At 36.5% G+C, this 25,893-nt stretch overlaps 1 protein-coding gene across 2 annotated transcripts in view; it reads left to right on the top strand.

The window, feature by feature from the left end:
* The first annotated feature begins 10,240 nt into the window (after positions 1–10,240).
* Positions 10,241–25,893, top strand: part of LOC148949263 (uncharacterized) — an 86,163-nt gene continuing 70,510 nt past the window's right edge. For both annotated transcript variants that reach the window (XM_089092897.1, XM_089092898.1), the window contains exon 1: positions 10,241–10,463. In XM_089092897.1, the coding sequence (XP_088949023.1) occupies positions 10,247–10,463 (217 nt within the window). In that variant the 5' untranslated portion in view covers positions 10,241–10,246. The remainder of the gene's footprint in view (positions 10,464–25,893) is intronic.

Genomic DNA, 25,893 nt, shown 5'->3' on the forward strand with positions numbered 1-25,893 from the left:
CTTCAAACCACAGTTTGTATTGTGGCTTTTGGAATTAAAAAAAAAAAAGCTAGAAGAGACTTTAAGCTAAATTACGATAATTATTCGCTGTTTGCAATGTTAAAATTCTGATATTTCTTTCCAGTTGGATATTTTTAATATATCTGACAATCCTGATGACACTCCCTTTCCCTTTCAACTCAGTAAGCTGGATCCAAAAAATCGTGACGTCAATCCAGCGGAAGTTAAAAGTCCAGAAAGTACACATCTTGCTAAAAAAACGATTGTCAAATTACTGCAGTTGTAATGCTACTGAACGGATAAGTCGGAATGAAAATACTAATGATATATCAATAATTTATAAACCCAAAGGGTTAGCAACATATAATATTTCTAATAATAGCTAAAACTAGATGAACCCTTACCTTGGCAACAGTGACATAAAAGTTTGTACACAATATTTACGTGGGAAGCGCAAATCAAATCATTATAGTTTGTTACAATCATGTAAATTCTACTTACGAGGAAAGTTTAATAAGCTTGAGGGCAATTTTGATCATGTAAATAGGTCTACCATTTTTCAAGTCGCCGTTATTTTGGTTGCACAGACGCTCACGCTAAGGACCCCCCCCCCCCCCCGTCCACCTCTTTTTACTCACCCCGGTAAGAAAATCCCACCTGTCTGTAAAAATTAAAAATTGTAAAAATCACTTCTCCCTCTCTAGCCGCCCTCTTTTAGTGCAACGTAACCATGCAAAATACTTCTATCGAAGCTGGTATACGGATCAGCGATTAAATAACTATTCTCTAGCATCACAAAGTCCCCCTTTCTTTTGCCAACTCCAAGCCTCCGCACCTGAACAAGAAGTATGCTCGTCGTTTGTATATTATACCCAGTGTCTTAAAAGCCTTAATCCTCATTCCAACCTCTCTAAATCTGGCTATTACCTGTCTTACCACCTACCTCCTCCCCCGTACAAAATTATTGTGGTTAATTTGGCCATTAGCCTCCCTGCTTCCCTGCAAACCAATGTTTTCTCAACCGACCTGAATTATCACTCCCACCATGGCAGTCACCATGTAACAGTCGTTTAACATATTACCTCCCTGCTACAGTAGTTCCCTGCCAAGTTAACAGTATATCAGAAAATAATCCGTTGTCTTTGTTTTCCCTCAGGTCCTATACAACCCACCATAATTTTCCTATCTCCCAGGCAGACATCAGTTTTTATCCCCAAAAAGTTGGGACTCCTCCCCAAATCTCACGTTCCTATCACTCGTACCTACCTCCTACAGATAAAAAAAACACACGACTTGTTTCAGTAATTGTTTTTTTTATGTCCTCCATTACAAACGATGAAAGCCCAAATTTTGACAAATTTCCTGAAATAGAGGCCAACTCTCTGGTGCATACAATTGATATTTTGCCATTACAGAGGTCCAAGCACAGAATCGTAACCTATTGAAAATTAATAACCTCTCCCAATTCATAAAGTTTCGCCCTCATGGCCATCCCGTGGGTAAAAAAAAGGAGGGATATTATTTTTTGTACGCAAATTTTTTTTCCCTAATTAAATTTATACCCACAACCTTTCAGATAATGAAGAAATCAATTGTTTAAGTATAGAACGCAAAGTCTTAACGAATACTTTTATTTTGACTGTGTTGTGCTGCTTCTATTAATCCCAAAATCAAAACGCTGCACAAAGGCAGTAACTCTACCAGCAATTGCATGGTAGTGCCGAATTTGTCCTCTGCATATTCCTGAATGCCTGTATTTTTCTAGTAGATGAATCTAACGATCTAAAGTTAAATTCCCTATATTATTCCCTTAAGCTAAAACTTATAATACCAACAACCACACAAAATGCGCTAATTGTGGGGGTAATCATGCATCGTATAGCCTAAAATGTTGTATTCTGCGTGATGTCCTGAGCAAATGTGTGATTCGGAAATGACTCTCGAATTGTTCGTCTCATTCTGCTCTTTTAATATCAATGGCACGAAAGATAAAGATGCCTCATTAAATCAAAAAAGAATGGTTTTGACATTCTGTTCTTGCAAGAATATTTACTTCCCGCCATCTCCGTTAACTCTCTACGAAGAAGTAGCCACCATATTGTCTTTACCACCAATGCCCGAAAAACAAAAGGCCGACCTTCCGGAGGCCTTGTATGTGTTATCAAACGATTAGCTACTCCTTTTTCACCTATCTTATTTCATTCCTATGATAACATTATGACAATACTACTTGGTCACCTTGTATTGATAAATATATATCTTCCCTGCGATCAGAAACGTCTAGCTTCACTTACTAAGTTTTCTAATGCCTGCTCATCCCTTAAAACTGTTATGCAATATTGAAAAGCATGGGTATCGTTGGCTAATGATAGGTGACTTCAATTGTGATGATATCACCTCTACTCGTGCCAACTTAGTTTTAGATTCGTTGCCTATTGGTTACCGCATAGTACCCAAAGCCCTTAATTACAGTTATATTCATAATAGGGGTACTATGACCAATATTGATCATTGTATTTGCTCTGCCGATGTTCCCTGTTCTATCGTTAATGTTGATGAAGACGAACGTGATTTTGACCACCTTCCCCTTTCCCTTACTGTGACATTAACCACTGATCCATCTAATCATCCTTGTGCTGCTAATAAAAAATGGTGTACGAAACGAGAGTGGAGCAAAGCCAATTGGCCTTTATATATTTCTACCCTAACAGCTCTGTTGTCCTGCGTCAAGATTCCTTTTAATCTATTGTGCACGAGTGTTTTTTCGCAACAAGCAAGAGTGCAGCTGAATTTTTATTACCTTCACTTCGTCAAGTGCATGAAACAAACTGAGAATGTAGCTGTTCCCCTTGTCTTGGTTAAACTCAAAACTCGAAGTCCAATTTGAAAAAACGACCCGGGTCTTAAAGCCGTCAAAAATCGTGCGAAACTCTGGTTTCACATCTGGATTGCGTGTGGGCGGCCCTTACGAGGCAAAGTGTTTGATATAAAAAGTAAGACAGAAGCGGAGTTTAAACGGTATCTTCGTTTGGTTCGATATAATGGTGCTGAGTTTCCTGAAAGTGCAGTACAATGGAAGCAAGTCATTAATACGTCTAAATTTGATTCATTAGGGACTAGTGATGTTATCCGAGATTCGTCTTGGCCTGGGCATTATAAAAGTATTTTTTGTAAGTTTCAGTATAGTGTTCATTATCATTTTCAGTGCTTAATTTCTAAATTTTTGCCACCTAAAGTTTTGCAACGTCATGTTATTCCCATCTCAACTAAAAGTATTGTTAATTAATTGTATGCTTAAACTTAAGTCTAAATCAAGTGATCTTGATGGGATTAGCGCTCACCATTTACGTTGTGATTGTCCGGCCCTAGTCGCTCAGCTCCAGTTACTTTTTCAGTTCTGTTTATCTTTGTCAATGGTGCCTGATTCCTTCCTTTGCGGAACGGTCTCTTCGATTCATAAACACGGAAGATACCCATTTGATTGCAGTTAATATAGGCCCATCACTGTTGCTTGCAATATTAGTAAGGTTTTTGAATATGTTCTGCCTCCATATATTATTGAACGAACTGAGAAAAACTCTAGCCAATTTAGGTTTCTACCTCGTATTGCGTGCCAACATGCACATAATGTTTTAGCTTCAATTCTATATGAGGCACAGTCTAAAGGTTATGATTTACATTTTTACACTTTGGATTTGTCTGAAGCTTTCGATAGTTTGCCATACACAAGTGTGGCACTCTTTGTCAGAGTTTGGAGTCAACATGTACTTAAATTTTGGTACAATAATTCGTTTCTTCGTTTAAAATCTGGTACAGAGTACTACGGTAATATACCAGTTCAATCCTGATTACGATAGTTTGGAGTGCTATCACCTTATCTATTTAATGCATCCATTCAAAATGCGTTATTAGGGATCAAGCCTTAGTATTTTTATAATTTATCTAATGCGCCTCATATTGCGTATGCGGACGACCTGTTAATTTTAAGCCGAACCAAGTCTATTTTGACATTATCAGTGCAAAGTATTTCTATGATGTTTCGGGATGTTGGTCTGTTTTTGAATGTTGTTAAATGCGAATATTTATTTTTCAATCCCAAATCATCTGCTCATAATTTGTCCTGTGGATCCTCAGTAATTCGCAATGTTGCGAGTTTACAGTGGTTAGGAATTAGTATTTGTTCTACACTCACTTTTTTTCGACTTCAAGTTTTGAGAGATGTAAAAGAAAAGTTGAAGATCGGATATGCGAAGATTGTACCTAACCGTGGAAAATATTCACGCCGAGCTTTAGCTAAAATGTATTCCATATATTGTGACCATTCTGTCTTGTTTTTAAGTGGAATGTATTTGTTATTGAATAAGAACGGTTTGCGTCAGATTCGTATCGCTTATGTTAGATATTGTAAATTTTATTGTACCTTCTGACTTCATATCGTAATACATACATTATTGAGAAGTATGGTGTTCTTAAAATTGCCAATTTGTATGAATTACTTAGTAATAATTTGACAATAAATTCCTTTGTGTCCCAAGGATAAACCCATAATATTATCCGTGTGTTTTTGTCAGTGATTAAGGTTTAAGTTATCTTTGTTTCTGTGTATTTGATTGTTTTTTTTCCTTCTTAGTGTACTTTATTGCGCTTTTTGTGTAAAAGTGGGTTATAAATAAATTCTTATTATTATTATTATTAATAGGCAGGCCGACGACCAAAAAAAATTCAGCCCTTGATTTCATTTCCGCAAATATACATACTTCTTATAGCGCTTTAGTTCCTTTGCCCCCTTTAGGAGAAGCTATTATTTTTATTAATTAATAAAACATCTTTCCAGTTTTAATCAAACTTTTTCTGTTACTGAATTCCCTTGTTTATCAATTTTCAATGATGTCCTTTCTGATTTAGTATCTTGGATTACAAGTGAAAACTGGCTGACTCTCATTGAGAATTAAGTAAAAAAACAAGTTTTTTAAACTGAAAGTAAGGAGCGACATTAAAACTTAAAACGAACAGAAATTATTCCGTATATGAAAGGGCTGTCCCCCTCCTCAACGCTTCGCTCTTTACGCTAAAGTTTTTTATTGTTTTAAAAAATAAAGTTGTGAGACAGAGTCAAACTTTAGCGTAAAGAGCGAGGCGTTGAGGAGGGGACAGCCCCTTTTATATACGGAATAATTTCTGTTCGTTTTAAGTTTTAACGTCGCTTTTTACTTTCAGTTTAAAAAACTTGTTTTTTTTACTTAATTTCTGATCGTTTTTTAGTTAATGCCGCTTTTATTTTGGCTCACCGTCATTGAATAAGTAAACAAAATTTGCATAAAAATTTTACTTTTTTTTTACTAAATGGATGTCTCTAAATTTGGTTATGACGTAATTTACAAATTAACTTACGTAACTAACTTCTATATTCGTATATTTTTCTTCTGGCAAAAAATACAAAGTTGCAGATTTTTTGAGATATGAGCTTGAAACCTATGCAATAGGGTTTTCTGATACGCTGAATCTGACGGTGTGATTTTCATTAAAATTCTTCCACTTGTAGGGGATGTTTCCCCCTCTTTAAAAAATCGGGTAAATTTTCTCAGGCTCGTAGCCTTTGATGAGTAATACTAAATTTAATAAAATTTAATATTTAGAATCGGCATTATAAACACATTCTTTTGATACATTTATTGACATCAAAATTCCGTTTTTAAAAGTTTCGATTACTATTGAGCCGTCTCGCTTGTTTTTTTTATTCTTTTTTTTTTTATTACGTATATGTTATTACGTATATGAGGGGGTTCTCCCTTAGTCAATACCACGCTCTTTACGTTAAAAGTTAAAAACAATTTTGATTCACAAACCCCTGAATCACAAAGGCCGTTTAATTAGAATAGATAGCTCTTTTGAAAGCACTAAAAAAAACTGTATCGTAAAGAGCGAGGTATTTACTTGGAGGAGAACCCCCTCACATACGTTATAATTTCTGTTCGTTTTAAGTTCTAATGTTGCTTCTTACTTTCAGTTGAAAAAACTTGTTTTTTATTTAATTTCTGATCGTTTTTTAAATAATGCTTGGAAAACCGGCGCCCCCTTCATAGAAATTTCCATTCCCCCAAAGAAACATCCTCCACTGAAAGGTTTTCCAGAGTAACCCCCTCCTCTAGCCCCCCCCCTCCAGAAAATATTCTTCCTGAAAATGTCTGTATACTTCCCAATTACCAATAAATAATGCTTGCAAGTCCGGCGCCCCCTTCATGGCAATTTCCCTTCCCCCCTGAAAACTTCCTTAATGGACAGATCCTCCAACATAACCCCCAACCCACCCAGCCCACTACCAGAAAAAACCCTCATGAAAACTTCTGTATACTTCCCAATAACCAATACTATATGTTAACATTGGGTAAAGTTCATAACTTTTAGCCCTCCCCCTGGGGACTTCGGGGGATTAAGTCATCCTAAAAGACATATGTATGATATTTTTGACCATGCTAAACAAAATGGCTATCTCAAAATTTTGATCGGGTGACTTTGGGAAAAAAATAGGCGTGGGAGGGGGTCTAGTTGCCCTCCATTTTTTTTGTCACATAAAAAGGGCACTAGAACTTTTAATTTCCGTTCGAATCAGCCGTCCCCCGATATTCTAGGACCTCTGAGTCGATACGAGCACGCCTGAAAAAAAAAATAATAAATAAACACGCATCCGTGATCTTTCTTCTGGAAAAAAATACAAAATACTACATTTTCGTAGATAGGAGGTTGGAACCTCTACAGTAGAGTTCACTAATACGCTGAATATGATGTTGGGATTTTCATTAAGGTTCTATAACTTTTAGGGGGTCTTTCCCCCTTTTTGTGAAAATCAGCCAAATTTTCTCAGGCGCGTAACTTTTGATGGGTAGCACTGAACTTGATCAAAGTTATATATTTGAAATCAGCATTGAAATCTGATTCTTTTGATGCATCTATTGGTATCAAAAACCCGTTTTCTAGAGTTTCGGTTACCATTGAGCCGGGTCGCTCCTTACTTACAGTTCGTTAACACGAACTGTTTGACAATGAAATTGATGTTCAGGTCCAGATTTTCGAAACCTGCTTAAAAAAAATTCTTGGATTCCTTTTCTGAGATTATTCAAGTGAAAAAAATAAATTAGAATTAAAATGAATCTTCTTAAATATGTTAAAATGTCTGAAGCTAACTATCTGCGTTAAAAAAAATAGATGCTTAAAGGTGCTTCTTCGTGTTACAAAAATAATGCCAAGGACTTGTTTTCTACTAAGCCAAAACAATGGTATAATAGTATATACGAAGTCGGAGAGGGAACAAAAATTAATATTAACTTGCGTCTCCAATAAGAGCAAGAAGAAGAGCTCCAAGAAGAGCCCTTCCCTCAATTTCAATTTCTACTCTTTTGATTTTTCAGTTATTTCACCCTTAGGCGTGGAGACAAAAAACAAGAACATGAAAAAGGGCAGTTTTTGTCCGCTAGACACTCTGATCGAGCTAATTAGAGCCTTTGCTGACAGTCTTTGAAAAGTTTTGTCCTCGTTTTTAATGAAATTGCTTCTACCAGTGAGTTCCCAATTTGTTCGAAATTAGGTTTTAATGCTCTTAAGAAATTAAGGTAACAAGCAAGATTTAACGGTCTTCCCCCCATTACCCTACTCTCGTTATCTTCAGACTACACGAAAGCCTTTTAGCTAAGTGGTTGAAAGTAAAGGTAACCCCTAATGTTGACCACAGGCAATTAGAGAACCTAAGCTCTATATCACCATCCACTATCTTCTTCACGTTATGGATACAATATATAATGCACTTGAAAAACCAAATAATTTACTCATCAACATAGCAGTGAACTTACAAAAAGCTTTTGATCTAGTTAGGAATAACAGAATGGTAGAAAAACTTTAAATGAATTCTAAGTTAAACCCTATCTAATTAGTATAATTGCATATTTTCTCACTAGCAGAACTAAGTCGTCAAATACCTAAACAAATATATTCTCCAAAGTCTAAGGTGAAACATACGATATTTTACCGATTAAAACTAGAGGCAAATGACTATAATTGTTTTGCCTCATATAAGAGGCAAACGGGGCCAATTGTACCAAACTCTAAAAAAAGGATTTTCGATAACAATTAATACATTGAATTTTTTTTCTTTTGTGCTAAATTCCAAATAAATAAGTTCATTAAGTTTAATGCTACACATCGAATGTCACGAGTTTGAAAAACTTCCTTTAGGAGAATTATCCGGAGGGAATTTTCCGCGTCAGTTCTGGAGGGATTTTTCAGCAGGAGGGGGGAGTTTCTGGGGGAATACGCCTAGCACCAGGAGGATGGTTGAATTCTGTTTATTGTCAAAGTGTTCTCTCCGTCTAGAGCGGATTATATCCGTGGATTGTATCTGGTTGCCATGTTAGTCAAAAAGGGAGCATGTTTTTGAATCCTTCTTTTTAGCCAATTCCCTCATACTTTTATACCTGAAATGTGAGGCAACTTTCTTGAAAGCTTTTTCGCACTTCTCACATTTTTCCTTAATAATGGCTCTGCGGGCAAGTTGTATTGCTTTCTCTAGAGCTTTAGCCTCTGATTTCCCTGTCTTGCTTGTTGGCGAGGTTGCACTTTTCATCCCAAAGTTGTATGAATTCGTCGATAGTCCAAGGCTTCTGGCCAGTCCTTTGAACACCCAATGTGGAGAGAGCGATATCAAACCGTCTGCTGCTTGTCACCAGCTTGTCAATATTATTTTTTGACATAGTCAGCAGAGAGCCGAGATATTTCTGAGTGTTCCGAGGTCCTCTTGGATTGGGTGGTAATATAGACTTTTTGGGTTGCTTGGTCACTAAGGAGATCTATTCAAAACTTGGGGGGATTCCTTGAGAACCGTGGAACTATTTTAAGTCTTTTTCTGAAACTAGACCTAACAAGCGAGTGGTCATTATCAAAGTCACTACTGGCCAGTGTTTCCGAGTTAGTAACAGACGACTTCAAACCCCTAGACATTCTATGAGATTTTGAGTTTTTCCATCAGGGGAGTTCCATGTAGTTTTGCGTCACGGTCTGTGCTCGAAGAGTTTGTCTGTGATGACTATCCCGGCAGAATTTTATCATGGGTTAATTTTTTTTGGTTAGTTTCCCTTGACGAAATTTACCGATCACATCTTCATGGCCTCTGCGTTCTTAATGATGGCATTAAAGTCACTAATGACAAAATGATGCCTTTTTTAGGGCAGAACTGACTAGATTTAAAACTGGATATAGAAACTTTTAGACTCTCCGTCATCTCTCTTGGAATCCTGAGCGTAAACTTGGTTAACTGTAATATTGACAGGTGGGCCTTAGATGAGAGTAATAATACCCAGAGATCTTCTAGCCTTTCTGGATAGCCAAATTCCAAATCAATTTCAATGTTCTCCATCATTACATCTAGAGAGGATAAGGATGACGTTACCGTGTTTCTCTTCACCAGTGATTGGGAGGTGGTTTTCGGATAGATTGATAACGTCCCAGCTGAACCGGTTTATCTCTTTCAGAAATATGTCATTTTTCCTAGTTTAACAAGGGTTCTGACATTGAGGCTATCAACTAACAAGGTTATTTTGGGTGATATAATGGCATTCTGAGTTTGAGTTGACATATTTGAGTGATTGGGGGTCGTTTAATCTTCGGCTGCCTCAAACGCAATAGCTTTTAGCGTACGGCCTTAGTTGGTTATCCCGGAGGAGGTAGAACTGGTTTTCATATTTGATCACTTTTTCATATTCATTAAAGTAAAGAAGGGGTATCTTAGCTGGTTTAAGGACAGCGGTAGGCCACTCCTCTATGTCCCTAGCAGGGGCTAATTATAGCTACTGCCTGCAACATCAGTAATTTTACCCCTTACTGGGAGAAGGTTTGATACTGGCGGTTATTCCCATACACCCATGGGTTCTTCCCAGTGCTAATCAGAGGAACCCCCACCTCCTCCATCTAAATTTATGACACCAAGATGAGTGTGCTTTAGCCATATTTCAAGAACCCCAGACACTGGGTCTCCTATTGGTCTGCACCTCTTTGCCTAAGAGGTACTCTGCATATCTGCAGGACGTTCCACTATCCACCACCTGGGTGCTCGCTGAGTTGCTGGGATAGGGGTGATGGAATAGTTTTATATTTCTGGTATTGGTACTAGCCGTGTTCTATAAACTTTGGCTGTACTTAACCAAATTCCTATATTTCATTTCGTATTTTCATTTATTTATTTTCAGCAGCTGAGCCAGTAATGCAAGTCTCTCCAATAGTTGGTTCTATCATTGGAAGTGTGTTTGCCCTGGTTCTTCTAACACTAGGAATTGCCATCTCAATCCATGTCCGGCGTCAACGAGGTAATGAACAAGTTGAAAGAGGTCCTGGAGATACCACTGAAATAGAATTAAAAGTGCCAAAATGCCAAAATAGTCCAGACCTGATAATTGAAAGCAATTATAGAAATACGAAAGGTATGTTCCACCGTAGCACCTTTCTTTCTGACAGCAGACTTACTAAGGTAGTACCTGGAGCGGGTTGTAGGGGAAACTGAGTTTTATCCCCTTCCCTCTTCCCTCTTCACCTGTAATTATAAGACTATTTCGCTTCTTTTTTTTCCAGGTGCTGTAATTTTTGTTCTGTAGGGTAATATCTAAACGAATAATTATAAAAATTCCATCCGCCCCCCTTTTCTTCTTTATCCCGAATGCTAAAACGAAAGGTTTTTTTCTTATGAACTATATTCTGGTCGGTTTAAATATATTTTGAATATATGTATATATGCTTGAATAGTAACGGTAGCATTAAAAGCTATGGCGTCGGTTCATAAAAATCGATTTGCCTATAAGTTTAATATTTGGATTTTTGCTCAAATCAGACAGAACACCGAAACAAGTAGGCTTTACGCAAAAATAAAATAAATGTTATGATTTATCAGAGGGGGAAGGGCAACTTATACTTGAAACAATATTTTTCTTCGGTTTTATAGCTGTTTAGTGAGTTTTTCTTCGATTCTAACGATTATGCATCTCAGACTGATTATGGAGAACTTTAATATTAAAAAACAGTGCAGTGCATAGAATTTTAACTTCGTCGTATTTTAATTTAAAAGGCAAGTAAAACTGTTTTCTCTTGAGTTTTGAGAATAAGCTAAGCCAAGATAGAGATACAGGAAAATATACAGAGGACAATGAAAAAATCTGTAATACCTTGGATATGAAGGAAGATTTATTTTGTGAGGAAGAATTAGCAACAGTACTAAAAGGATTAAAAAATGATAAGGCTCCAAGGGCTGATAATATGGTAAAAGAGTTTCTTAAATATGGTGGCTCTGAGGTTAGAAACAATTTACTGAAGATTATGAATTTGATTTTTGAAAACGATGAAGTACCTAGTGATTTTAGAAAAGCCTTAATTAAACCACTGTATGAGAAAGGGGATAAGAGTGAGTGGGGTAATTATCGAGGCATTTGTCTGGTCTATGTAGGTAGCAAACTACTTAGCAGTATGATAAGCTTTTAAGACTGAGAGACGCTGTAGACAAAATTTATAAGAGAAGAACAGGGCGGTTTTACAAATGATACAAGGATGTGTCCTTTTACAAGGATGTGTCGACCAGATTGTCACTCTTGTATAAATAATTTAGAAGTGACTGAGGTATCAAATAACTTTCGTCCTCAGTTTTATAGATTATGATCAAGCGTTTGAATCTGTTGATAGAAGAGCTTTAGCGAAGGTTTAGAAAGATTTAAAAGAAATGGTAACTTCCAGGTAGGGTGTAAAGAGGGAGGCTTTGAATATATTGGGATGGAGGAGGGGCTTGTGTAGCCGTATTGGCCTCAGGTGGCTTGGTGCTGCTTTGAGTTGTTAGTAGTAGTAGTAGTTCCTTTAAAATTTTGATTGCAATTGTTTTAACTTGCGCGGTAAGTTTGTTACTCCTTAGTGCTGTCAATAATAGAAAAAGTTGAATTGACAGGAATAGCCTCCTTAATACCCTCGTCCCGCCGGGTGGACAAACGGCTTTGAATTTTTAGCTAGGTAGCAGTTTGTATTGAAGCCATCTAACTGCCATGATTCAGTTCATATTGCACAGGCAGTTCCCATGCAACTTCATGCCATTGCACAAGATATAACGCACAAAATAGGCTTTATCTTGATCATTTCCTCACACTTGGTGAAAAATCGCAATGACATTGGCAAGAAATTTTAACCATTAAAAGTGTCAGTTAAAACTGAGTGACAGTCAATGGACTGTCACCTTTCTATTAAACTCAATAAGGGGTAAAAATAACGTTATAAGTGTAATTTTTGGGACTCCCTCTCTTCCTTAACTCTATGGGGGGAGTCCAAGAATTATTGTCAGCAGCACGTCTTTCAAAAAGGAAGGTTAGATCACAAGTAAACGTAGTGCTAAGCAAGAGTTAATGTTTTAGCTGTGCTTTTAGGTATTTGATCACAAGCCAACTTACTTCAAGGGGAGATAGTCCTTTAATATCTTATCATCTTGTCATCATCCATGTGAAAGGATGCTGCACATTAATTTTAGTCTTCATGATATAGCCATGTTTCCAGATCAAGTCGCGATGACCTCTATATGTTTTTTTTTACTTTCTTATCTTCTGACCACTTTACATAGAAGGGATGGTCGAACAAACTTACGAACAGGCTCATTAAGTTGGAAAGTAAGAGTTTAAGTTCTATTTTTAAAAGTTAAATAGATCGAAGTAAATATATGGAGAAATTAGTGGGAAGTTTTGTGGTCATGATATCACCACAGTGGGTTGCAAGATATGTACAAAAATTAATAGGAAGTAGAACCAAATTTCTTACCGTGCATTTACAGGGTTCACATCCAATTCTGCCTCTCAAGGAAGAGGATAAATTCTTGTTATTAGAACACCTAGTGGATTTTTTTGGTTTCGTTTCAACTAAATTTCGCGAAAAGTGAAATTTGATTTCCACTCGAGTCCGAATACGTGCTGACTTCTGTAGACATTGGCATCCCTAAATTTTTGGAACAGGATATCTGCCTAAAAAAGGTGATAAATCTCACCCAGACCTAGGGAAAATAGTTGTGTAATTCAAATTATGTAAGTAGTTGGAAGAAAAGAAAGGAAGAAACATGTAGAAGCCACCGACACTTGATCTGGCAACTTGTTCTGGCGATGTCATGATAATTAAAGTTGTTAGACCTTACTCTGTCCCATGGATGATAAAAAATGATAAAAAGCTTAGGAATATCTTCCCTCAATAGTAGTTGGTTTGCGGTCAGACACCATAAAGAACAGCTAAAACATCAACTCTGACTTACCACCAAGTCTAGTTGGGATCTATCGTTCCCTTTCAGCAAACGTGCAGATGACAAAGGTTTTGGGACCCCACCCTTCATATAGGTGAGTTAGAATGTGACTCCCAAAAAGTACTGTTAAGGCGTTATTTTTACCCCTCTTTAAGTTTAATTGAGAGCTGACAGTTCTTGGCTGTCACCTTTTGATAGTTCATTTTTCATACTTTTCAGAATGAGTTTCACATTTCAAAGACGATACAAAGCAACATTTTTATTTCTGATGATCATGGCTGCAGCTGTAGCTGCAACCTGGTAAATAACGAACCACGAGCCATAGTAACAAAAACTTAAAACGTGTATAAACGTTCACAACGCGTTAAAAAGAAAGCGAAAGATCAATCTTTTCTAAATTTCAGGAATTTTTCTTAAGTATTTTTTCTAAATTTTAGGAGTTTGAAGCCGTAGGTTCTGATTCATAACTGTGATAGGCGGCATATTTTTATCATTATTTTGTTTTATTCCAAATTTAATGAAAATGATTTGTTGTATCATTAATGTACTTGCCCATTCAACATAGTTTGATCAAACTAAACAAATTGCACTTTTGAACAAAAAACATACTCCATACGCAGGAAAAAGCTTTCGGGTTTTTTAGCTGGTAAATGGTAGGAGCGCTAGCTGCATCCTAGTAAAGAGCAAACGACGGCCCACAGTAATATAATAAGAAAAATCGTTTAAAAAATACTGATGAGAAAAAAATTGCCATTTGTAGCTGATGCAGAAATGGTAACTATTTTCTCGATTACCATACGTTTTCTTTTAAAGAACCTACTATGAGAGACTTAAGACAGTAAACTACTTGTTATCTTTGATCTGTTTCTTCTACAGGTTTTGGGAGTATCGTAGATGAATTCCAGCAGATAAGAAAGCACTTTTCTCCTCTGTTGGTATGGATCTTGCTATCATCTTTAAATCACCTTTATCATCGTTAAAATAAATTTTGCCTCACCTAAATAGGTTCCTAATTCATATTGCAACTTTATTACATTGTTGACGATTGCTATGATCAGAGAGCTTGATCTAAGTATCTATAAAAGCCTTTACTACTCTCTGGGATCTTCATCACCAAACATATTATACTTTTACAAAAGGAAATTTTTTATCTTACCTTTTTATTTGTTTCTTTCTCTACATTAAGCAGTGCCTTTCCCTCAGACAAAACAGTAACTATTACTGAGAAGTCAAAATTAATTCGTTACTGCAACAGAACAAGGCCATGAATCTGTTCACTCGTCCATTTTTTCAGCTATTTGATAGGCTGAAAGGTTCAAATTCCAGGTTTTGCTACAAGTTGGTGACAATGCTGGATTTATTAGGAGTTTCAGAAACTCATATCCCAGGGGTAGGTAGCATGAAATTAGGTGATATAGAATTTGTTTACTAAGGCAGGAAGGATCGGGTACACAGACAGAGATAATGGCTCATGATGAATAAGGAAGCTGCTAAGTCTTGTACAGGCTGGAAGGGCATTAATAATAGAATACTAGTCGTTCATTTTTTGACTAAATTAAATAAAAAAAAAACTTTTTTCAACTGACAGTAAGGAGCAACATTAAAACTTAAAACGAACAGAGATTATTACGAATCTAAGCGGGGTTGCCCCCTCCTCAACACCTGGCTCTTTACGCAAAAGTTTTTTAAATACTTTTGAAAAAGCGTCTTATTATTCTAATTAACCGGCATTTGTGTTTCAGGCATTGCGTTATTATTAAAGAATTGGCGTAGAATTCAAACTTTACCGTAAAGAGCGTGGTATTGAGGAGGGGGAAGCCCCCTTTATATACGTAATAATTTCTGTTCGTTTTAAGTGTCAATGTTGCTGCTTACTTTCAGTTGAAAAAAAAGTGTTTTTTTTTAATAATTTCTGATCGGTTTTAAATAGTCCCAGGAAATCTGGCCCCACCTCCACGGAGAAACCCTCTCCCCACGGGAATATCCTCTAGACAATTCAATCTCGGTGAAAATTTACCCCGGACATTTACTCTTAACCACTCTGTGCGTAAAATTGAGACGGAAAAGAGAAAGCAAGAAATATAAAAAGAATTCTGGCAAATTCCTCCAGTGTATAATTTCCCTTGACTAGTTCACTCCTTGGATACCTCACTCCCTCCCCTTGGAAAGTTCCCCCGTGAAAAAAAGACCAGCAGAATATTTCCCCCCCTACTCGAAAATGTATGCTTACATCCCAATAACAAATACCATGCGCAAACAATTGGCAAATTTTATAACTAAAAACCTTTCCCCTGGGGCTGTGGAAGGGTCATGTTATACCCAAAGGCATAGTTATTCGGCCTTTCAACTATGGTGAATAAAATGACCATCTCTAAATTTTGAGCAGACGATTTTGGGGAAAAGGGGGCGGGGGAGGGGGCCTAGTTAGCCTCCAATTTTTTTTTCACATAAAAAGGGCACTAGAACTTTTAATTTCCTTCGAATGAGCCCTCCCCTGATATTCGGACCATTGGATCGATACATGACCCCTGGGGAAAAAAACAAACAGACAAATAAATACGCATCCGTGATCCTTCTTCTGGTAAAAATTACAAAATTCCACGTTTTTGCAGATAAGAGCTTGAAACCTGAACACTAGGGTTCTCTGACACGCTGAATCTGATGTGTGATTTTCATTGAAATCAATTGACTTTTAGGGGCTCTGTCCCCCTTTTTTCGAAAATCAGACAAATATTCTCAGTCTCGGCTCGTAACCTTTGATGGGCAAGACTAAACTTAATACAATTCATATATTTGAAATCAGCATAAAAAGCCGATTCGTTTGATATTTGTATTAAAAATATTTTTTTTAGAGTTTCGGTAACTATTAAGCCGGGTCGCTCCTTACTTACTGATCGTTACCACGAATTGTTTGAAAGTTAAGGATACCAGTTATAGTAGTATATGCCCCTGTAGAACTGACTGATGGAGATACTAGTGAATCAGATTAATTTTACTTACAGTTACAGGAGCAAATAGACAGGGTCCCAAGTAGAAATATGGTATTTTTATTAGCAGATTTTAACGCCCAGGTAGGTAGAAATAGGGACAGATTGTATCCTAACCTAGGTAAATTTGGTGTAGGGAAAGAAAACATCAATTGCTATAGACTGTTGCAAGTTTATAGGTATAACAATCTTATTATAAACAATACGGTGTATGGTCATAAAATGGCCCATAAGTTAACATGGTATTCACGTGGTGGTAAGATAGCAGACCTTATTGATTATGTTAATGTAAACCAAATACTGGCAGGATAAATACAAGATATTAGGGTATAAACGAGTGCTGTTATTGATGTTAATAGTAAAGACCACCATCTGGTAGTGTCAAGAGTAAATTTAAAGCTGAAATTTGGGTAGGGTAACTACCTCAAGGATGAGAAGATGAGAAAAACTTTCCAGGAACAGTTGAATGCTAAACTGAAGAGTTTAAGATTTGATAATTTGGAAGATGAATGGAATGACTTTAAGAAAACAATTTGTGAAGTTGCTGATGGTGTCTTGGGGAAGAAAGTTAGGACTACAGCTAGAAATATTAGTGAACAAGCTTTATGTTTATTTGAGAGGAAAAGGGGCTTTTACAAGAATTATATGAGTGATAGATCATATGAAAACAAAAGGAATGTAAAGAAAGGGGAGAAAGCTTTAAAATATGAATTAAGGAGATGTGAAGTGGAGGAAATAAATAGAATTGCCGAGGGTCTGGAATATGCAGCCAGACGACATAACAGTAAAATATTGTACTGACGTGTTAAGAAATTGAAAGGGAATAGTCAATCTGGACTAGTTCCAGTGGAAGATAGGAACGGGGCCATAGTTAGTGATAAGGAAAGTGCTGAAGAGAGATTGGCGGAACATTTTTGGAATGTGCTAAAGCGAGATAGAATTATAGGAAAAGATACAGAGGAAAATGAAAAAATTTGTCATACCTTGGATGTGAAGTAAGATTTGTTTTGTGAGAAAGAATCAGCGACAATGCTAAAAGAATTAAAAAATAATAAAGCTCCAGGTGCTGATAGTGTGGTAAATGAGTTTCCTAAATATCGCAGCTCTGAGGCTAGAAATAAGTCACCTAGCGATTAAAAAAAAAAAACTTAATCAAACCATTATACAAGAAAGGTGATAAGAGTGAGCGTGGTAATTACCGAGGCATTAGGCTCTTTGTAGGTAGCAAATTACTTAGTAATATGATACTTTTTAGACTGAAAGATGCTGTAGACAAAGTTATAAGAGAAGAACAGTGTGGATTTAGAAAGGGTAGAGGATGTGTTGACTAAATATTCACTCCTAGATTAATAATTGAGAAGGGGCTGAGTTATCAAACACCTTTGGTCCTCGGTTTTATAAATTATGAGCAAGCGTCCGATTATCTTGATAGAAGAGCTTTAGCAAAGGTTTTATCCTTGTATGGTATACCAGACAAATAGATAAAAGTGATTAGTGCTATGTACGAGAATAACACTGCTGTGGTTAAGGTAGGAAATGAGGTTAGCAGCTGGTTTTGTATTAAATCAGGAGTTAAGCAGTTCTATCCCCCTTTATATGGATTATTTTGATGGAATTTGTTTTAAGGAGCACAGGAAAGGTAATGGGAGACCACAGAATCTAATGGGGAGGAAATACTCTACCGGACTTAGATTATGCTGACGATTTAAGCATCCTAGATAAATCGATGAAAGTGTGAGCAAAACGACTGAACTTTTAGAGGTTTTGCAAATTCAGGGTGCTAGAATAGGTTTGAAAATAAATGTTTAGAAGATTAAGTCACTAAGGGTAGGAATAAGTGAAGCAGTGAGGAGGTTTAAAGTAGGATAGCCAAGGCTCAGGGTGTTTTTTCATAATTGAGAAAAGTTTGGAAGAATCGGAAGATAAGTGTGCAAACCAAGGTTGGAATATTGGAAGCTACAGTGATGGCAGTTGTCAAGTATGGCTCTGAAGCATGGGCGCTCCGAAAAGTAGATGAAGATTTGCTAGATGTTTTCCAGATAAATTTCCCACGGATTGTTCTGGGTACCAGGCTGACTGATCGTATTTCAAACAGCACGCTGTATGAAAAGTGCGGTACAATCCCGCTTTCTAAGACTATAATTAGAGAAAGGTTGAGATTGGAACTTCCTGGGAGGGTGTAAAGAGGGAGGCTCTGAATAGATTGGGATGGAGGAGGAGCTCCCAAAAAGTAAATTTAAGACGTTACTTTTACCCCCCCCCCCCCCTTTAAGTTTAATTGAGAGCTACAGTTCTTGGCTGTCACCTTTTGACAGTTCATTTTTCATACTTTTCAGAATGAGTTTCACATTTCAAAGACGATATAAAGCAACATTTTTATTTCTGATGATCATGGCTGCAGCTGTAGCTGCAACTTGGTAAACAACGAACCACGAGCCATAGTAACAAAAATTTAAAACGTGTATAAACGTTCACAACGCGTTAAAAAAAGGGAAACATCAATTTTTTTTTAATTTCAGGATTTTTTTTTGAATTTTTTTTTCTAAATTTCAGGAGTTTGAAGCCGTAGTTTCGGATTCAGAACTGTGATAGGCGGCATATTTTTATCATTATTTTGTTCTATTCCGAATTTAATGAAAATGATTTGTTGTATCATTAATCAACTTGCCTATTCAACATAGTTTGATCAAACGTTAACAGATTGCACTTTTGAACAAAAAACATATTCCATACGCAGTAAAAAGCTTTCGGGCTTTTTTTTAGCTGGTACATGGTTGGAGCGGTAGCTGCATTCTAGTAAAGAGCAAACGACGGCCCAGAGTAATATAAAAGAAAAATCGTTTAAAATAAATACTGATGAGAAAAAAATTGCCATTTGTAGCTGATGCAGAAATGGTAACTGTTTTCTCGATTACCATACGTTTTCTTTTAAAGAACCTACTATGAGAGACTTAAGACAGTAAACTACTTGTTATCTTTGATCTGTTTCTTCTACAGGTATGGAACTAGTTTACCTCGTTTTGGGAGTGTCATAGATGAATTCCAGCAGATAAGAAAGCACTTTTCTCCTCTGTTGGTATGGATCTTGCTATCATCTTTAAATCACCTTTATCATCGTTAAAATAAACCTTGTCTCACCTAAATAGGTTCCTAAGTCATATTGCAACTTTATTACATTGTTGACGATTGGTATGATCAGAGAGCTTGATCTAAGTATCAATAAAAGCCTTTACTACTCCCTAGGATCTTCATCACCAAACATATTATACTTTTACAAAAAGAAACTTTTTATCTTACCTTTTTATTTGTTTCTTTCTCTACATTAAGCAGTGCCTTTCCTTTAGACAAAACAGTAACTATTACTGAGAAGTCAAAATTAATTCGTTACCGCAACAGAACAAGGCCATAAATCTGTTGACTCGTTAATTTTTTCAGCTATTTGATAGGCTGAAAGGTTCAAATTCCAGGTTTTGCTACAAGTTGGTGACAATACTGGACTTATTATGAGTTTCAGAAACTCATATCCCAGGGATAGGTAGCATGAAATTAGGTGATATAGAATTTGTTTACCAAGCCAGGAAGGATCGAGTACATAGGCAGGGAGTACGGCTCATGATGAATAAGGAAGCTGCTAAGTCTTGTTCAGGCTGGGAGGGCATTAATAATAGAATACTAGTCGATCATTTTATGACTAAATTAAATAAAAAAAAACGTTTTTCAACTGAAAGTAAGGAGCAACATTAAAACTTAAAACGAACAGAGATTATTACGTATCTAAGGGGGTTGCCCCCTCCTCAACACCTGACTCTTTACGCAAAAGTTATTTTAATACTTTTGAAAAAGCGTCTTATTATTCTAATTAACCGGCATTTGTGTTTCAGGAGTTATTATTAAAGACTTGGGTCAAAATTTAAACTTTACCGTAAAGAGAGAGGTATTGAGGAAGGGGCAACCCCCTTTATATACGTAATAATTTCTGTTCGTTTTAAGTGTTAATGTTGCTCCTTACTTTCATTTGAAAAAACCTTGTTTTTTCTAATTAATTTCTGATCGGTTTTAAATAATACCAGGAAATCTGGCCCCACCTCCACGGACAAAACCCCTCCCTACGGAAACCTCCTATAAACAAATCAATCTCAGTACAAATTTCCCATGGACAATTGCTCTTTATCGCTTTGTTCGTAAAATTGAGACGGAAAAGAGAAAGCAAGACATATAAAAAGAATTGTTTATTGGAATTCTGGCAAATTCCCCCAGCGTATAATTTTCCCTGACAAGTTCACCCCTTGGAAACTTCACTCCCCATGGAAAATTCCCCCGTTGAAAAAAAACAGAAGAATATTTGTCCCCCCCCCCCCGACTCGAAAATGTATGCCTGCATCCCAATAACAAATACTATGCGCAAACAATGGGCAAATTTTATAACTAAAGACCTTTCCCCTGGGGCTGTGGAAGGGTCATGTTATACCCAAAGGCATAGTTATTGGGCCTTTGAACTATGGTGAACATAATGGCTATCTCTAAATTTTGATCAGACGATTTTGGGGGAAAAGGGGCAGAGGAGGGGGCCTAGTTAGCCTCCAATTTTTTGGTCACATAAAAAGGGCACTAGAACTTTTAATTTTCGTTTGAATGAGCGCTCCCCTGATATTCTAGGACCATTGGGTTGATACGATGACCCCTGGGGAAAAAACAAACAAACAAATAAACACGCATCCGTGATCCTTCTTCTGGCAAAAAATACAAATTCCATAAATATGACGTAGATAATTTTGGAGACCACACTGCCTTTCCATGACGATAAAATAAAAGTTCAAAATAGGGATAAAATCCTTTTTAATAGACAGTGTATAGAAAATTCACAAAAAATACCAGATATTTCGGTCACATATACAGTGACCGTCATCAGTAGTAAAACTGAACTAAAACAATTTAAAACAAAAGTTTACATACGAATTCAAATAAAACTACATATTGTTTAAATCTCTAATTCTTTTCAAAGCAAGGGCGGAAGCTAGCCTCTTTGACCTTCTTGGATTCGGTTCATTAGCGTTCAATGATATAACATTTGGACTAGGGCAATTACATAGGGTGAATTGAACTTTACTCTGTCGGATTTTAATAAATTATCATAGATAGAGTTCAGCCCAAATTCACCTGTATCCCGATTCAAAGCAATATTCTTGAATAAAATTTTCTTTATTTCAAGATTTTCCCGAAAATTTTGCTTTGAACCCCGATCCCTAGAAATCAAAGAGACATTCACGAACAAAATAAAATGGTCTGGAAAATTGAAAATATGTTCTGAAAGGGCTGAAGTAAAATCTTCCGACTTAGAATCTTGCTTTAAAGCCAAAGAAATAGAATCTTTATGTTGTAATAATCTCATTTCCAAACTCTGGTTAGTATGTCCCACATATGAGCTTCCGCAAGTACATGGGATCTGATGAACCCCATTTTGTTGCCCAATGAAGTTAGATCCTTCCCAGAATTTAGAATACTACCCAAAGTATTATTACTCTTTAAAGCTACCCTTAGACCATTGCTTTTTTAAAATTCTTTTAAGTTTTTCCTTAGCCCGGGTACATATGATAAGGAACAAAAAACATCCTTCTCCCGAGTTGTTTCCAAGACTTCCTTAGAAATTGCTAGAAACCCTTTTCTTCTCTTTGAAAAAGTCTGGTTAATTAACCACTCTGGACACATGTTGCTTATTAGTATTTTTCTTAGAAAAGACAACTCCTCCTCAAAAAATTTTGGAGAGAAAATACTAAATATCTGGTCAGGTAGAGCGATGTTCAAATCAATTTGAAGTTGGCAAATATAACTAAGACTACAAGACAAGAGTCTACTGCTCTTTGTCGGTTTTATATGCGTTTCAAACTCCTGCCAATTTTTATTTTTCAAAAATATAACATCTAAACATTACACTTTCCCTCTTCCTTTTAATTCAAAGTCTGAAGATTTTACTTCAGCCCTTTCAGAACATATTTTCAATTTTCCAGATCATTTCATTTTGTTCGAGAATGTCTCTTTGATTTCTAGGGATCGGGGTTTAAAGCAAAATTTTCATGAAACTCTTGAAATAAAGAAAATCTAATTCAAGAATATAGCTTTGAATGGTGACAGAGATGATTTTGGGCTGAAATCTATCTACCATGATTTATTAAAATCTGACAGAGTAAAGTTCAATTCACCCAATGTAATTGACCTTTGTCCAAATGTTATCTCATTGAACGCTAATGAACCGAATCCAAGAAGGTCAAAGAGGCTATCTTCCACCTTTGCTTTGAAAAGAATTAGAGAATTAAGCAATATGTAGTTTTATTTGATTTCTTATATAAACTATTGTTTTAAATTGTTTTAGTTTAGTTTTACTACTGATGACGGTCACTGTATATGTGACTGAAATGTCTGGTATTTTTTGTGAATTTTCTATATACTGTCTATTAAGAAGGATTTTATCCCTATTTTGGACTTTTATTTTATCGACAAAATTCCACATTTTTGCAGATAGGAGCTTGAAACCTGGACAGTAGGGTTCTCTGATACGCTGAATCTGATGTGTGATTTTCATTTAAATCAACTGACTTTTAGAGGCTGTTTCCCCCTTTTTTCGAAAATCAGACAAATTTCCTCAGGCTCGTAACCTTTGATGGCTAAGACTAAACTTAATACAGTTCATATATTTGAAATCAGCATAAAAATCCGATTCGTTTGATATATCTATTGGTATTAAATTTTTTTTTTAGAGTTTCGGTAACTATTGAGCCGGGTCGCTCCTTACTTACAGTTCGTTACCACGAATTGTTTGAAAGTTCAGGATATCAGTTATAGTAGTATATGCCCCTGTAGAACCAACTGATGGAGATACTAGTGACTCAGATGAATTTTACTTACAGTTACGGGAGCAAATAGACAGGATCCCAAGTAGAAATCTGGTGTTTTTATTAGCAGATTTTAACGCCCAGGTTGGTAGAAATAGGGATAGATTGTATCCTAGCCTAGGTAAATTTGGTGTAGGGAAAGAAAACATCAATTGCTATAGACTGTTGCAAGTTTGTAGGTATAACAATCTTATTATATTCAATACGGTGTATGGTCATAGAATGGCCCATAAGTTAACATGGTATTCACGTGGTGGTAAGACAGCAAACCTTATTGATTATGTTATTGTAATCCAAATACTGGCATTATCAATATAAGATATTAGGGCATATAGGAGTGCTGTTATTGATGTTAAAAGTAAAGATCACCATCTGGTAGTGTCCAGGGTAAATTTAAAGCTTAAATTTCGGAAGGGTAACTACGTCAAGGATAAGAAGATGAGAAAAACTTTCCAGGAACAGTTGAATGCTAAACTGGAGAGTTCAAGATTTGATAATTTGTAAGATAAATGGAATAACTTTAAGAAAACAATTTTTGAAGTTGCCGATGGTGTCTTGGGGAAGAAAGTTAGGACTACAGCTAGGAATATTAGTGAAAAAGCTTTATGTTTGCTTGAGAGGAAAAAGGGCTTTTACAAGAATTATATGAGTGATAGATCATATGAAAACAAAGGAGTGTAAAGAAAGTGAAGAAAGCTTTAAAATATGAATTAAGGAGACGCGAAGTGGAGGCCATAAATAAAATTGCCGAGGATCTGGAAGATGCAGCTAGACGACATAATAGTAAAATATTGTACTGGCATGTTAATAAATTGAAAGGGAGTAGTCAATATGGACTTGTCCCAGTTAAACATAGGAACGGGGCCACAATTAATGACAAGGAAAGTGCTGAAGAGAAATTGGCGGAACATGTTTGGAATGTGCTAGGCCTAAACCGAGATAGAATTACAGGAAAAGATATAGAGGGAAATCAAAAAATTTGAAATACCTTGGATGCGAAGGAAGACTTGTTTTGTGAGGAAGAATTAGCGACAATGCTAAAAGAATTAAAAAATAATAAAGCTCCAGGTGCTGATAGTGTGGTAAATGAGTTTCCTAAATATGGCAGCTCTGAGGCTAGAAATAAGTCACCTAGCGATTTTATCAAAAACCTTAATCAAACCACTATATTAGAAAGGTGATAAGAGTGAGCGTGGTAATTACCGAGGCATTAGTTTCTTTGTAGGTAGCAAATTACTTAGTAATATGGTACGTTTTAGATTGAGAGATGCTCTAGTCAAAGCTATAAGAGAAGAACAGTGCGGTTTTAGAAAAGGTAGAGGATGTGTCAACCAAATTTTCACTCTTAGGTTAATAATTGAGAAGTGTCTGAGTTATCAAACACCTTTGGTCCTCAGTTTTATAGATTATGAGCAAGCGTACGATTATTTTGATAGAAGAGCTTTAGCAAAGGTCTTATCCTTGTATGGTATACCAGACAAATACATTAAAGTGATTAGTGCTATGTACGAGAATAACATTGCTGCGGTTAAGGTAGGAAATGAGGTTAGCAGCTGGTTTGATATTAAATTAGGAGTAAAGCAAGGTTGTGTCTTATCGCCCTTTATATAGATCGTTTTGATGGGTTTTGTCTTAAGAAGCACAGGAAAGGTAATGGGAGACCAAAGAATCTAATGGGGAGGAAATAATCTACTGGACTTAGATTATGCTGACGATTTAAGCATCCTAGATGAATAGATGAAAGTGTAAGCAAAACGAATGAACTTTTAGAGGTTTTGCAAATTCAGGGTGTTAGAATAGGTTTGAAAATAAATGTTTAGAAGATTAAGTCACAAAGGGTAGGAATAAGTGAAGCAGTGAAGATGTTAAAAGTAGGATAGCCAAGGCTCAGGGTGTTTTTTCATAGTTGAAAAAAGTTTGAAAGAATTGGAAGATAAGTGTGGAAACCAAGATTAGAATATTGGAAGCTACAGTGATGACAGTTGTCAAGTATGGCTCTGAAGCATGGGCGCTCCGAAAAGTTGATGAAGATTTGCTAGATGTTTTCCAGGTAAATTTCCCACGGATTGTTCTGGGTACCAGGCTGACTGATCGTATTTCAAACAGCAGGCTGTATGAAAAGTGCGGTTCAATCCCGCTTTCTAGGACTATAATTAGAGAAAGGTTGAGATGGCTAGGGCACGTTCTGCCGATGAAGGATGATAGATTGCCAAAGATTGTCCTTTTCGGCGAACTGTCTGGGGCTAAACGGAAAGCAGGTCGTCCGCGGTAGGGGTGGGAGGGTGCCATTAAGAAATATCTGAATGAAATGGGAACTTCCTGGGAGGGTGTTAAGAGGTAGGCTTTGAATAGATCGGGATGGAGGAGGAGCTTGCGTAACTGTGTTGACCTCAGGCGGATCGGTTCTGCGGCGATTTATTAGTAGTAGTTTGCAAAATCAATCTACAGAAGATAGCCTGACAGGTAAATTCAGACTTCTCGATATAGTGCGAAGGGGAAAATAACTCAAATCGTAAAATGAAATTTACAGTAATTTCTTTTGACAGGAACTCTTCTGAAAGATATCTCGAAGACCAGAGAATAGGATTGCCTTTCGTTATCCCTTAGAGGGTTGAAATAGCTGCCCAAATGACGGGTATTTAGAGAGACTCTTTTTCCTCCGCCACATAACTTCGGTCTGATTCTTTTCTCCAAAAGAGACAAATGAGACATTAGGTCTTACTTAATTAAC

This window comes from Artemia sp. Qi Xiang Cuo, chromosome 8, assembly GCF_049724085.1.
Source record: "Artemia sp. Qi Xiang Cuo chromosome 8, ASM4972408v1, whole genome shotgun sequence".
NCBI classification, from domain to species: Eukaryota; Metazoa; Arthropoda; class Branchiopoda; order Anostraca; family Artemiidae; genus Artemia; species Artemia sp. Qi Xiang Cuo.